At 38.4% G+C, this 15,285-nt stretch overlaps 1 protein-coding gene across 2 annotated transcripts in view; it reads left to right on the top strand.

Moving 5' to 3' along the window:
- exd3 (exonuclease 3'-5' domain containing 3) overlaps window positions 1–15,285 on the top strand; it is a 45,692-nt gene that overhangs the window by 13,320 nt on the left and 17,087 nt on the right. For both annotated transcript variants that reach the window (XM_023960628.1, XM_023960627.1), the window contains exons 15-19: window positions 1,591–1,774; window positions 1,943–2,112; window positions 3,064–3,282; window positions 4,313–4,366; window positions 4,453–4,584. In XM_023960628.1, coding sequence (XP_023816396.1) covers window positions 1,591–1,774; window positions 1,943–2,112; window positions 3,064–3,282; window positions 4,313–4,366; window positions 4,453–4,584 — 759 coding nt within the window. The remainder of the gene's footprint in view (window positions 1–1,590; window positions 1,775–1,942; window positions 2,113–3,063; window positions 3,283–4,312; window positions 4,367–4,452; window positions 4,585–15,285) is intronic.

The following is a 15,285-nucleotide window of genomic DNA, read 5'->3' as shown; positions in this document are numbered from 1 at the left end:
GACTCCTCTGGGGATGAAGGCGGGATAGTTCACACAATAACAAAGACATATAAAGACAACAATACTAAATGGATTAGTATGCTATATAAATCATTAATGGAATATGACGAAAACACAACTTTGAAAGTAAAAGATAACTGGGAAAGAGAATTAAACATAAGGATAACTGAACAGGACTGGTTAGATATGTGGAGACACCACCATACCACCACTGGATCTCGAACGTGGAGAGAGTTTGCCTGGAAAAACCTTATTAGATTTTTCATAACACCTAAACTGAAGAACAAACATTTGAAAACAAATCAGAGCTGTTGGCGCGGATGTGGAGAAATAAATGTTGACCACTCTCATGTATTTTGGAAATGTCAGAATGTAACAGGTTTTTGGAATATGGTGGGCGATCTCACATGCAAAGTGCTGGGATACACAATCCCTTTGTTGCCAGAACTGTTTTATCTGTACATGTTTTCAGGAAACCTAATCCACCAAAGTGACAAATATTTATTTAAAGTCATGTCACTAGCCGCCAAAAAAACAATAACCAGAAACTGGGGCACTACGGAGATCCCTTCAAAGGAGCAATGGACTTCAACAATCAACAACATATATTCAATGGAATTAATAACATACAGGCTGAAGCTGCAAGAGGCACAATTACACCGAAAGTGGAAAAAATGGACACTGTACAACAGATAGACATGGGGAACACCTAGACTTGACCTTTTTCTTTTCTCTCTTGTTTTTTTGTGATGTTGTTTGAGATTTGTGTTCATGTAACAAAAACTAATAAAAATAAAGTTATAAAAAAAAAAAAGTCCTGCGCATTTTTAGTGAAGTCTATGGTTTTATGAACTTCCACGATAACAGTGGGCTTCTGTAGCATCCAAATTCCCAAATTATAGACTAACTTTAACAACATGACTCGCCCCAAAAGATGTAAAAGGAAGTTTGGAATCAACTTGCTCTAACCACACTTTAATATTATGTATTAATACATAAAAAAGGTCAATTCATAGGTGGAAAGGGAAAAATTCTGATTTTGAAACCATTATTTATAACTTCTTCATAAATTAACTTTGCTCAATAATGACAGTTTCAGTAGTCAAAGCCCTGTTGATTCTGTTGTTTCTATTATTCCTCCTCCGTTTTCTTTTTCCTCGTTTTGGAACAGTTGTGACTGCTATGTAGTCTCATGTGGAGAAAAGATTCAATAGCTTAAGGATGTAAAGGGGAAGACCTGTAAAATGGTCTAAATCTGAGGATGATTTATTGTGTTCTATTTTAGTTATGAGCCATTTAAAAATAATTGACTCTAGATTTGTTCCAGTAGATGATGCATTGATTACCTGCTTTATTCGCTGGTAATGAAGAGTTGAGATGCAAGTCTTTTACTTTAAAAGGGGTGTATGTAAAAACAATTGTTGTAAATATCTAACACTTACTAAAATACAAAATAAAAGTGTTTTTTTTTTTGGTTTGAAATAGTTTGCTTTACACTATAGTTTTGCATGTAGACATTGCTTAACAACATTATAACTTTAAAAAATGTAAATTATGAAAAATAAATCCGTTTTGTTTGGTTTTATGCAGATTCAAAAGAGTAATCTGAGTTGGATTCAGAGTAGCCCCAAAGAGGTACTGGTGGGAGAAAATGGCGCAGAAAAAGGTCTTAGCCTGCTGGTTCAACAAGTTCTAGGAAGACCTCTGGACAAGAGGGAGCAGATGTCCAACTGGGAAAGGCGGCCGCTGCGCATCAGCCAAATTAGATATGCAGGTGAGCCGTTATGCATGCAGACGGACAATGACAGAGAGCCAGATGGTTGCTGCTCCCTTCTCTAAAGAGTACCAGAGATTATTTTGTTATCCCCTGATGACATGCAGACGAGACAAGTTCACACTCCTCTTTCTCCATCTTTCCCTTCCTTCTTAACCTTTCCTTTAGTGACAGATGCGTACTGTTTGCTGGATGTGTACTCGGTTCTTTCTGGAAACCCAGCACGCTTTGGACTGCCGGCTGACCTGAGAAGCATCTCTTCAAGCAAGCCAGAGACAAACAAAGACAAGAAGCAGAAAGAAAAGCAGAAGAAGAGAAAAGAGGGCGTTGGCCAAAAGGTCAGACGCTAATTAATATATTCATTTTGATGGGAAATATTCAGCATTTCTTTTTTGGTCTTTTTAGAAGACTTCTGCTATTAGGTCTTTCAGTCACGTCTGCTACCACAACTACAGTTTGGAGTCACTCAGCTACTGCTGCAAGAAAGTCACTATTGATACACAAAGTAACATATATGTGTGGCCTGACTGGAGCCTTGCATGGTAAAATAAAACAAGGTGAAGTTTAACAGTGATCAACAGACAGAGCTTTAAAAGTTCTTTGAGTTCGATCCTGAAGAACAATGAATATTTTGTTGGCTGAGCTTTCGGATATTGTGTTCCAGGAAACACAAGGCTGTTGATGTTGGAAAATCGTGCAGCGAAGAAACAAATTTAAACAACAAAAGTTGAAGTTTCTTAATTTTTGACAGAGCAACTATAGACATTATTAAGAGGAACATAACAGAAAATTATTGTGAATTTTGCTTAAAGAAGCTGATTTGATACAATAGCTGTTGTTAAAAAAATACAAAATAAAATGAAAAGGTATTATTAAGATTTCTAGTTGGGTATTTGACCCATTTTCTCCGTTTCTTATCATTCATGATCTCTCTGAATGTTCCTCACTCCTTCAATTTCATAGGCACCAACCATAAACTACCAACCCCTCTTATGAAGAGCAACTGTGCTAATTTGACAGTTCTTAGTTCTGAGATAACCTGTGACCTTTCATGTGACGTGTGAAGGAATACAGAGAACCTCCAGCTGAATCCTCTAGTTGGAGCATCCAGCCCGCAGGGTGGGACAATACGTGTTTGACAAAGACACTTCAGCAGTTCCTATCAGCTCCAGGGGTGCGGTTGTATAACTAACCCTGGGCTCTGACCTCCCTGAACCGCGGTGCAAGTGAAAAGAAAATCCTCCTGTGGGGATCGGTTAAGTATCACATTATTCTCTCTGTCCATTTAGGAATGTCAGGGGGCTTCAAGGGTCAGTCCCCCCCATTCTGGCACAGAGAAAGGCCTCCTGTGTGGCGAGAAGCCTTCAGAAGATTCCCCTCCTCTACCCCCCCAGCAGCTGCGGGTGGTGTGTGACAACATGCTACAAGGACTCGGGAGGTATCTGCGCTGTTTGGGAGTGGACGTTGTCATGCTGGAGAACTCGGATGACCACAGAGTAGCAGCAAAGGTTTGTTAGTAAGACATAACAGTAAGATATGGATAAATAAAGTTGTCTATCTATCTATCTATCTATCTATCTATCTATCTATCTATCTATCTATCTATCTATCTATCTATCTATCTATCTATCTATCTATCTATCTATCCATCTATCCATCTATCCATCTATCCATCTATCCATCCATCCATCCATCCATCCATCCATCCATCCATCCATCCATCCATCCATCCATCCATCCATCCATCCATCCATCCATCCATCCATCCACAGTACAGTCAAAGGTTTGCTCCATTTGAACAATAAGACGTATCTGTTTAAAGAAATGGACCAGCTACTTTTAGATATGTAAGACCTTTAAACTCCCACTCCAATCATCTTTTGATCTATTTTAAAAGCATTTCCAGTGGCCTTTTAGTTTTATGGTTTTTAGCCAAAATAAAAAAAAAAAACCTGTTGTTTCCTTAGACATAGCTCATTCGAAATTTGGCTCTAAAATGTGGGCAGGACTGTTTGTGCGGAGCGCCCCCCCCCCCCCCCCCCCCCCACACACACACACACTTTATGTCACCCATCAGTTAACACCCTCTCCCACTAGCTTACAACCCTTCACACCCCCAACCTAACATTACCAGTTAAACAAAAATGGCCGCCAGCATTGGGAGCTATTTAGCTGTACAGTTTTGAGCCAGATGCCAGATGCCAGCTCAGATGAGGAAAATGAAGACGGAATGGTCTAGTCGTCTAGATGCATCAGAATGGAGCAGAGCAGGGAACTTGTGGCCCGCCCAGCTTATTTTCTATGTAACAAATTCCCACTTTTTCCAACAGCATCTTTTCTCATCTGCCCCTGATCCACGATTTGAAAAAGAAATACTCATAAATGCAATTTGAACCTAATTTTTCAAACTTACGTCGTCCATCATCAGAAAAATGCCACAAGGTCATGTTAAAAATACAAAAGCACCATTTTCATCAGAGCTGTTTTCACCAATTTATCTGCATTTTAGTGATTCATTTTTTCTCTCTTGTCTCTTAGCTCGCTCAAGCGGAAGGCCGAGTCATCCTCACCTGTGGTCAACCTTTTCAAAGTGTAAGAAAACATCATGTAACAAAACCAGTGTGTTGTTCAACACATCTTTGTTCTCAATCTTTTTTGTGTTTTATCTGGCAATAAAGTTGCGCTCTCAGGTTGGTGAAGGTCGCTGTCTGTCCTTAGACTGTTCAGAAAAGGCTAAAGACCAGGCCGTCCGAGTCCTCAGACACTTCAACGTCCAACCCACTCCAAGCGACATATTCAGCCGCTGCCAGGTAATTGTGCATTTAAACCCCCTTGTATTAAGAATTTCACCAAACTTCAAAATCATTTCATAAAAGAAGCAGTAGTTGTAAATAGGTTCATTTGGACAAATTAGGTTTAGAAATGATACGACGTGAGTGAATCCATTTAGATTCATGCAAAATCCTCCGTGGGAAAGAAGAAAAGTTTGTTTTCTGTATCAAAGAGAAGCTAGTCAACATTAACAATGAGGAAGTATTTCTGTGGTGAAGAAAATTTCCTCAAATAGTTTGTATATTCAAAAAATGTAATTGTGGTTTGTTGCCTAATGCAAAGTGAAAGCAGAAGAAATGAACTTCTCTGTATTGTAAACCAATGATGAGAGAAAAACCACCGTGCATGCCCTGCTCTGAGTAAAGCAGACCAGGATGCTAAAAATATTCAATTCTTTCTTTATCTTTTCTCATCTTTTTTAAGTGCGTAAAGACAATTACTATTAATCTGTTAAAAAGTAAAAGCAAATGATCAAAATAAAAACAACAGCAGAGCAGAGTCTCATTCTGTTTCGTTATAAAATGGGTTTTCAGACATGTCTTGAAATGAAATCCTGTAGATGCTTGATGGAAAAAAAAAACAAAAAACAGGAGTAAAGTCATCTGCAGCTTTGGCACACAAATACAAAATAAGTTGAACTCCTCTTAGTTATTTCCTGAACTTCAGTATCTTCAGGAAAAATGGATCCGGTAGCCTGAGACACTGTCCTTTGGTGTATTGAGAGAGAAGCTTGGAACAGTACTGCGGGCAAGATAATTAAGGAATAAAAAAGAATGTAAAATGTAGTGGCACCAACTGAAGGAAACCATCCTGATGTGGTATGACCTCTCTGCATGTTCCAACCACCACAACAGCAGCAGTGTTGTTACATTTGGAATTTAAATGTTTAACCTCTTAAGACCCGAACTAATATTTGAGGTAACCCTTAATGCACGAAGTCACAGGGCCCCAGTTAAGCAGAATTAACTACTGTGGTAATATATATACTGCAAACCACTTTGCTTCCAAAATTAACTTAATTTAACATCGACATGAAAGCAGAAACATTTTTGTCCATTGCTGGAATTGAATCCAGGCGTCATGGGGTTAGACCCCTCCCTTACAATCAGCCAGGCCCCAACAGTCCATTCTCAAATAATAGGTAACCCAGATGTCTCAACTGTTGCACTTTCTCATAAAACCACTGGGGGGGGGGTTGTTCTGAAAGGAGCAGTAACAGCTTGTTTACACCTTTTTGGTGTCTCATTTGATTTTTCTTTTTTGATTTTTTTTTTTAAACTTCTGAGCTTATTGGTCCAAAAGTATCTGTTCTGCATCCCCCCTACGCGTACTTCAGAGGTTTAACCTGTCACCAAATAGACTGCACTGTACTGTAGAAACTCTAAGTATCTCCAGAGTTGGAACTTTGAGGCAAAAATTACGAAACCTTCCTTCTCATAGCTGTGTGGGCAAATCAATGTGTTGTGTTTCTCACAAAGTGTTAAAAAATTGCATTTAATTATGTATTTGTTTATTTTTAATTATAGGCCAACAGACCGAAGCCCATTAATAGACAAATTCAGCCACTAAGATCACAAAAAAATAAAATAAAAAAAACCTTCATATAAACATTTATAATAAAACAGAGAGATGCATTATTTCAAATTTTAACAAAACTTATAGCACTTTAACCACGAAAGTAGCATATTGGAAGTTTCTAGCAACAATTAGAACAAAGTAAATGAGTAATAAGGCAAATAATGGACTGAAATTAATGTATAAATTGCCCCATCCCTTTTTATAAAATTTAAGCATTTTTACAACAAAACAAAGGGTATGGGTTGAGGTGAAGAGTAACTGCAGAAGTAGGAAGAACTCAGTTTAGCTCTAAGATGTATTAGTTTCCCGAACGGACTGAGGATATGCTTATTTTAAAATGTTTATACCAGTTTACAATTGTCTTGGCTATTTTATATGAAAAAGAAAAAAGGTCACTTTACTTTAACCTACAATGTATTTATTGTAAATTTTGTCCATATTTAGTTGACAAAAGCCTAAATTGATATATCGAGTTCTATTTCCCATAGTTAAATAAGTATCTACTAAAGCTTGGGTGCTCATTTATCCAGCTGCCTTTTCCCCTCTCCTTTCTGAGAGCCTGGGAAGTGTGTTAAGCAGTTGCCATCACTGGATGTCTGATTTATGGTACCTGACCTGTAGATGTCTCTGTGGGTGGCTGTAAAGAAGACTGAGGATGACAATGGCTGCACTTGTGTGGTGGCAGCAGGGAAAGGAATCTGTGCGGGGCAGTTGCTAAACGTGGGTAATCTGTACTGCGCCACGCAGGGGAGCACAAAGGTGTCAAGAGAGGCCACAAGCTGCTTTTCTGTCCAAATACAAAATGTTACATTTTAAGACCACCACATTGGGAAAACCTCCATGAGAGGACAATGGAGCAAACACAATCCAATCCAGACCACCTCGTATTTGGTCATTTGTTCAATTACTTCAAATATTGGTCTCTTTTGACATCAAATTGTTAATTTTGTATATTATGACAAAACCTAGTCTTTAAAGTAACTAATAAAATTACGTTTAACATCAATTAGATCCTAATAGTGTTAATATTTGATCCTGGTGGCTGCTCCATGACTCACCTAAAACTCTGTTAAGTAAAGGACGGGTCAGTGTACTTTTTGTACATCCCCCCTCTATTGACACACTCCAGAAATGGATGGCATGAAGGAAAAATAAACTACTGAGAAAGAAAGGTCATGAATATATATTTACATTTAGAGGGAGCATGTTTGAGTTGCATCAGTTCTCAACAAGGAAAATCCGTCCACCATAGCGATACGGGGAGTAGCAATTCATACATACCATATTTTTCAGAGTATAAGACGCATTTTTTTTTTTTTATTGGGCCCGGATTGCACCTTACTCTCATGTGTGACTAGGGCTGGGTTGATAAAATCGATTAATCTATCTGGATTGATCAAAGATTAATAAATATATAATTGATCCATGAAAGTAGAGATTGATCTTTTATCCCTTTCCTTTTCCGGTGACCTGACACATAATTGCAGTTAAAAAGTCAGCTAGCTTGATGCTAACGTATAATGGAATTTCCCATAGGACGGCTAATGCTAACGCTGAGTTAGCATTAGCTCAACATATATTGCAGACTAAATGGACAGCTTTATTTACTCACAGTTACAAATTTTCCAAACTCTTTTAAGGAAACATTTTTTAAAGTAACCATTTGTGGTCTAAAGCATTGTTTTTTTCTCAAATATTTTTTGTATAAAGTGAAATGCTATACCGTGAGCTCCACTTAGTGGCCAAACATAAACGCCCTCTAGGAGAGGCAGAACATAATGATCTGCATGTTTTTGTTGAAGCTTCTTCTTTAAAAAAAATATGTGACACTGTATGGTGTTAACAATCTCATTGGTTTCTTTTTTCATGAATAAGTTTTGCAGTATGTGAACTATATTAGATTAATATGAATAACTTCAAAACATATATAGATTAATAATGTACTTCTATACAAATTTGTCTTAACCTGTAAACTGTATAAGTTTAAAATTGAAAAGAATCGAGTGGATCAAAAGAATCAAAAATTCGAATTGATCCAGGCTCTGGTGAATCGAATCGAATCAATTCTGGAAATTGCAACAACTGCTAGAGGGCACTGTGGATGTGCGAATCAGTTTTTTCTACTGACAGAAACGCAGAAGAAGCGCCGCTCAGTTTTAACGCCGGGCTTGATGGAATTGTTTCAAAGCGATGGAAGAAAATGAATTCCTCAGATTTAGTGATTTGAAATAAAATAAAGAGTTTATTTGACTTGTTAGCATGTTCTACATGCTATGGTTATCTTAATAATTGTTCATATGTTATGGTAATCTACTAGATTGCCCTATGTTTCATAAAGCTAAATACGTATCAATGCGTTATGTTATTAAAGTGTGGGTCTGCTGTTATATCTACTCCAATCTGCCTTTTAAGATGAGTGTTTATTAAATACATTTCTCCCAAAAGTGCGACTTATATATGAAATTCTCCTTGTTTTTTGTGCATTTTTTTTACTGCTGTGACTTATACTCCAGAGCAACTGATAGTCCGAAAAATACGGAATCTGAAATTATTTTTCTTTTTTTCTGTTCTTCTGTGGGTTTTATTATTTTAGAAATGGGTTTCCTTTCACCCTTGTAGATGTAGTATGTAAAGTCTAAAGAAATCGTAGCAGTTGTATACTTGTCTCCAAACTGTTAACATACAGTATACATACAGTATGTTTACCGGTCCATTACAGTTTCCTGTTCAGCTGTATACTTTCCTCTCCGCTGAAGCCTGCGGCACCCAAACTTTTCATGCATGCACACACTTGTACACGCTTCCGTTGGGTTTTCAGAAGCATCAGATGCTCCACTTTAGCCTTTTATAGTCATGTGGAGATTCCCAACGACATTGATGTGAAACCAACCAAATGCGCCCCCACTTGAATTAAGCGATGAGCGGGGGGCAAAACTTCTATATACTGATGCTATCATACTGTACACACAGTCATCTTCAAAGCCACATAGAGAATAGTTGGGTTTCATTCAGACTCTTATAGACGCGGTTGCTGCTGAAACACCGGTTCCCACGCACTGGACTACTGGGGAAGTGAAAACAAGAGCAACAGGAACTGCCACGCTACAAGAGGGAGGGGTGGGAGAGAGGGTTGTTAGGGGAGATAGGAAAAAGAGATTGAAGGGAGGAGAGAGGTGAACTTATGGCAGAGGAGAAAAGATGAAAAGTACAGAAAATGCCTGAAAAATTCAAATGAACTGTTGGGAAATAGACAGAACTGTTTCGGAAATTTGTGTTTTCCTCAGGTTAGACAAGTCCTTGTTGAAATTCAAATAGAAAGAAGAGAGTAAAAGTGTAAAAGAAAGCAGAGTGATTGAATGACTTATCTTTCTTTTTAGAACTGTGGGCTGACTGAGAACGTGAGAGGGCCTTGATCATTTTGACCGTCATCCAATCGTGTTTGCCGTGCATTTGTGCAACTTAAACATGAAAGGGGAAAATAGATTAATAGGAGCCAGGATGTATGTTTGCTGGAGAACACAGATGATGGATTTTATAGACTTGCTCTCCTGTTTTGTTACATGTATGCATCATTTCTTAGATGAAAATAAAATAAAAGAAATCCAAATCTTTAAAACCAAAATATGCATTATCCAACTATTTTTTCACAGATGAGTTTTTGAGGGTCTTTTAAAGTACACTTTAGAGCATTCGCTTTTCTCTGTGGTGGCAAAAAAGTAGATAAATATGTATGTTTGCATCCTCCACAATCACCTCCACCCCTTCTCCAACGACCAGAGGGAGGGACAGTGAGAACGGGGGGGGGGGGGGGGGGGGAGACAGGCATTCCATAGGCACGCCAAGACATTCCGAGGGAAACCATCCCAAATATTTCCCACTGTGTGTGGCGAGGGCTTCACGTCTCCTGTTACACACACACACACACACACACACACACACATGCACTTTTGATGGAAGAGGTGAACTTGTGCTAGGAAAATCTGTCCACAGATGACACAGCAGTCCTGTAGAATGACTCTTCATCGCAGAGTTTATTCTGTCTGCAACTTTTGTGAAGTTGCAAATATATTTAATCTCTTGACCCCCCCCCCCTCTTAAATTACATCACTTTATTAAATGTTCCTTTCAGGCTCAAACAACCTGGCAAAACTTCTTAGAGAATTGCTGAATAATCCTGTTTAGTTGTTTACCTGCAAACTGAGTTTATTCACTGAGGGTTACTCACAAACAGGTTAAAAAACCCAAGTGAAATAAATTTGAAACATTTAAATAGTCTGTGTATTTTTCCATTTGAATTTTGTTGTAAAACTGTTTCTTTGAGGGCTAAATTCTGACAATCCTTATGCTAAAATCAAAATATTGGTGTATCTGCTGACAGATAGACAGCTTTAAAGAAAGAGAAAGATATACACAGACAGTTAAAAAAAAAGATGAGTCATCTCTCACCAGGTATTTAACAAATTAGGTCTACTCTGTTTTCCCACAGTCAAGTTGGCCCCAGGACAGCATAGCAGTACATTGACACCTATATGTGTGCCGATTGATGGATATATACGTGTGTGTGTGTGTGTGCTTTGTTTGCGTGTCTCCAAGCCTGTGTGAGCATATAGGGTTTTTCTGACACCACTTAGGTCTGCATGATAGATTTGCTTTCAATGCAAATTTTTAGCGATTGATCACATGTGAGAGTATAAATACTAAGAAAATTAATTCAGATAGTGTATTATTTGTTAAACATATTTCTAAAACAATAAATACAGAACAAAATTCCTGTTTTATTGGTCAAATCACCAATGTTTGATGTTCACCTTTAGTTCTGATGTGGAAAAGCCTTTTAAACTTGTTCTGTAGACACCACAGTCATCTAAAAGGGAGCAGCGGAGCATGCCAACTGTGTTTAGAAACAAAAATCCATCCTTCCTTCCATCATCCATCCATCTTCACAACCTGCCGAATCCTTTTAGGAGTCAAAAATCCTGTCAAACAAAAACTACCGGCACATGTTCTCAAACCCTCAAAAGTTTAAAATCACACAATATATTCAACTTTTCATTAAGCATTTCCTTCTTTTGTTTTATACAAACATAAAATGTTAAAAGGTAGCAAAGGTAGTTGTTCATTGATGCAGCTATGTGAGTATGTGTACTGTGTATAATATGTACCAGGAAACATATCTTTAAATTTTAATGGCAAAATTTGTAAGCAGAAAAATTTAAAGGATGTAATGTTAAAGTGACAGTATTTGATTGAGAACATTCATACCACATTTGCTTCCAATTATTGCCTTTTTTTAAATGATTTTTCTTCAAGTTTGAAGTTTGTTTGTTTTTTAAATATTTTTGATTTCTTTTTTTCTAAAAACATGATTAAAAATCAGAGCTGTCTTTAATTTAGTTAAAATTTAAAGAAAAATTCTACAAAACCATTTATACATACTTACATAAATACATATTTTGAAACCTTGGCAGAAATGTTTTTCTTGAGCCATACACATAAACTGGTTTTTGTGTAACTTTTGCTTATAAAATATAGAGGGCCATTTTGGGTCTTTTTATTCAGTATCAGTTTCTCATTCTCGTCCTCTGTTTGGCCTTCTCACTTTCCATTCCCCCTGCTCTCCCTCATGCAGTTCTCACCCGGCTTCGCTTCTCTGCTCCACTCCCAGTCTCACTCTCTGTTTCAGATTAGCCAAGGCGAGGAATCCGGTGCAGCCGGCAGCTGGAATGTCCTGTTTGTCTTGCTATGTTTTTGTGTGTGAAGTTGGTGAGGCTGGTGGTGCTTTTTGATTTTGATGTGTTCCATTGTCTGAGAGCCAAGCTGCTTCCTGCCTCTGCATTCTCCAATCGCCTAAAAGAAACAGGGCGCGTTAAAAACATCTGTGGAGGGAAAAATGCAAGAAAGTGGACTAAATTGGAAAATGGGCTGAAATGAGGAAAGGGAAGGAAGAAGGTGGTATCTAAGGGGAAAAAAATAGCTGGCGGAGAGAGCTCGCATGAAATATGTGACGCCGGAATTGATGCCGAGATGGAGAAGGGAGGAGAGAGTTGCAGAGAGGAAGAGAGGTGAAAGGAAGGAGAGAGAGCTTCAATAGGGCCTTTCCTCCATACAGCAACACAATGAAGTAGTGCGTAATTTCCCACAGCTCCCCTTCCAAATGCCAGCACTCAAATATATACTCATACACAAAAAGTTTTTCATAGCACATAAAGCTTTAGTATTTGGTCTCATGCATTAGCTGGGAATGTGTGTTGTCAGATGCTGTAAGCTGTACAGGCAGCACAGATAGGAAAGGCTAAAATATTATATTTCTATCCAAAATGTTGGAATAGGCTGACATTTTTTCGCATGTGTCCTTGTGTGTGTGTGTGTGCATGCTTGTGTGTGCGTGCACGGCTGACCAGTAGAGGGGCTTTGACGTGGCAGAGCACAGCATTCCTGCTGAGTGGTGATGTCATGAGAACTAGCTTTCCACTTGCAGACAGAGAGCCCTGTTTATGTTCCCCTCCAGAGAAGACCGCAGTTATGGATGAGTGTGTGTGTGTGTATGTGTGTGTGTGTGTGTGTGTCTCTGTCTGACTGTGATATTGGCTCATGGGGGAGGTGGGGAAGCCAAGAGGCACTCGAGAGGGTCTACTTTCCCCTGCCGCTCGGGGAGAGGGAACCACTTACTGATGCCTTCCTCTCAAACATACCAGAGAAAGAGGAAGTTTCGCATGTTTTGCAGAGCACGGTAGCTGCACAGCCAGACTGCTGCTGTGAGTGATTGCTCTGCGCTTTCAAATAGTCCCCTAAGGAAGACTGAATTCTTTGCTGTATAATAACTAACCTTGGGTTGACCACAATACCACACACACAAGAGATCTTATACATAAACTCTGCAGTATAAAACATTATAAATGATCAGATGCTTTATACAAAGCCTAGTTCTGACAAAATCAGTATCAGTAATAAAACCCACTGCAGTAAAAATTGTATTTTCGTTGTTTTTAACATGTTCTTGTGGTATTTTTCTCACGATGAAGGACACATAAAAAAAAATTAAGCTTAAAATTGTGTCTGTGATTATTTCTTTGTTCAAATTGTTGTGAATCAGGACCAGACGATAAAATGCTGTTGAAAATTCTTGTAGCTTTGACGTAGGTGCTATGTCAGTGGGCCGCAAGCTTCTTGCTGTGCTCCATTCTGATGCATCCACTTGCAGACAAATGGATGCATTAGATAGATACATCTTTGTCTTCCTCGTCTGAGCTGACGTCTGGCTCAAAACTGTACTGCTGGATAGCTCTGATATTGCTCACCCTTTTTGTTGCAGTGTTAGTTTGGGGATGTGAGGGGCTGTAAGCTAGCAGGAGAGAGTGCAAACTGAGGGATGATGGGAAATGAAGAGAAGTTGGTCTGGACCAACAGTCCCACCCACAACTCAGAGGCGAATTTCTAATGAACATCTGCAGAAAATATGTCCTAGAATACGACACAGGTTTTTCGATTTGGCTAAAAACGACGTAACTAGAATTAAAAAAAAAACAAAAACACCGAGAATGTTTTTAAAATAGATCAAAAGATCATTGGAGTGGGACTTTAAATGGTTTTTATTCTCTAAATATAATTAATTTGCATTCAAATGCCAAAAAACTGCTGAAACTTTAATGAAGATTCTAACGGTAGAACCGTTGTGAGAACAAGTATTTACTGGCCCAGAAAGTGCTGGTGTGATTCTGTTGTGTCTATTGTCATGGTTTAATGGCTTTCCCTTGCTATCGTGAAATGTGATCTTCAGTCTCTGCAGTTTAGTGAATCATAGATCATTCTCCCACACTGCACGCACCGCAACCTACTAAAGGCATCCATGCTTCTTCTGCCTGCGCTGCTCCCACACAGGACCATCAAGGACTCTTGTCAGCCCTGCTAATACCTGCCAGTGAGAAATAGCTGGGAGATTTAGGGTTGTGATTATCACAACTCTTTGGTGCATGGACCCACTTTAGCGGCTTGAACACCTCCTCATCTCGTAGTTTCAAGCTTCCTCTTTGACAGTGCATCCAGTTTGAATAGATTTTAACTTTTATTTCAAATGTTTTTCCTACTTCATTATGTGACATTTTTCTTGAACATTGTAGTAAAAACAGTAAGTTTTAAATGCAACTTATCAGGTCCTTTTTATTTCGACTTGATATGCCAACATTGGAATTGTTATCAGGTTGAATTTACATTACAAACATTTTTAGTCTAACGTTTTTTTATTCTGTAGGTTTAAAAAATATACATTTATGACACAAAATTTAGGGCACAGTACTTTAGCTTTCCTCAGGATGTATGTTTGCAGTAACAACAATAGCATTGTGGTATGAAAGATGCTCCTGGAGGAAAATGATCTTGTCCTTTCCAGCTATGTTCTCCTAATGTTAGGTTTCAAACTGTGTAATTTGAGTTACCTTTCAGCTCATGATTGCTGTCTCATCGCATGATTAATGTGTGTGGTCTGTTGCCTGTGCTTATAGTCACACAACAGCGAGAGGAATTGAAATTCTGTGGTTGCTTGCGACTTCCTGTCTCCTGTTAATAGTTTTTAGTTCTGTTCATACAGACAAAGGAGTTTTAGAAAGTTCAAGCAAAAAGTTGGGATTTTTAATGAAAATAAAATAAAGACAAGACTTGTGATTTTTTTTTTCTCTTTATAAAACAGTTTTTGGTATGTAAAGCAGTAAAAATATTTGTCTCCAATAGCTAACTGCAGTTCCACACATCAATTGAAAAGCGAGTCATGCTTTTGGTGTCATAATATATGCATCACAGTGATCCAGTGACATTTGTACCGGATCTTTGCCACAGTAAACCATAGCCCTGTGTATGTGCCGACCAAATTCCAGCTTTTGTGGGTCTGTAGTTTCTAACAATGAGTTATGGCAACACTGGAATTTAAACTTTTTGGAAACAAAGAGTGAATGGTAACCCCCCTGGGGTGTCTGGTTATGAAGTTAACCAAAGTATTTTTTGTGTGCATGTTAATTGTGATGCAGTGCTATTTTGTTGTACACAACAATGATTGCTCTTGTCATTGTTGTGCCTGGAGTTTGTTTGCAACTCTCTAATGACAGAGTTTA

The sequence above is a fragment of the Oryzias latipes genome, chromosome 12, assembly GCF_002234675.1.
Source record: "Oryzias latipes chromosome 12, ASM223467v1".
In the NCBI taxonomy this organism is placed as follows: domain Eukaryota; kingdom Metazoa; phylum Chordata; class Actinopteri; order Beloniformes; family Adrianichthyidae; genus Oryzias; species Oryzias latipes.
Note: the sequence above shows the minus strand (reverse complement) of the source record. Positions and strands in the feature narration are given on the sequence as shown.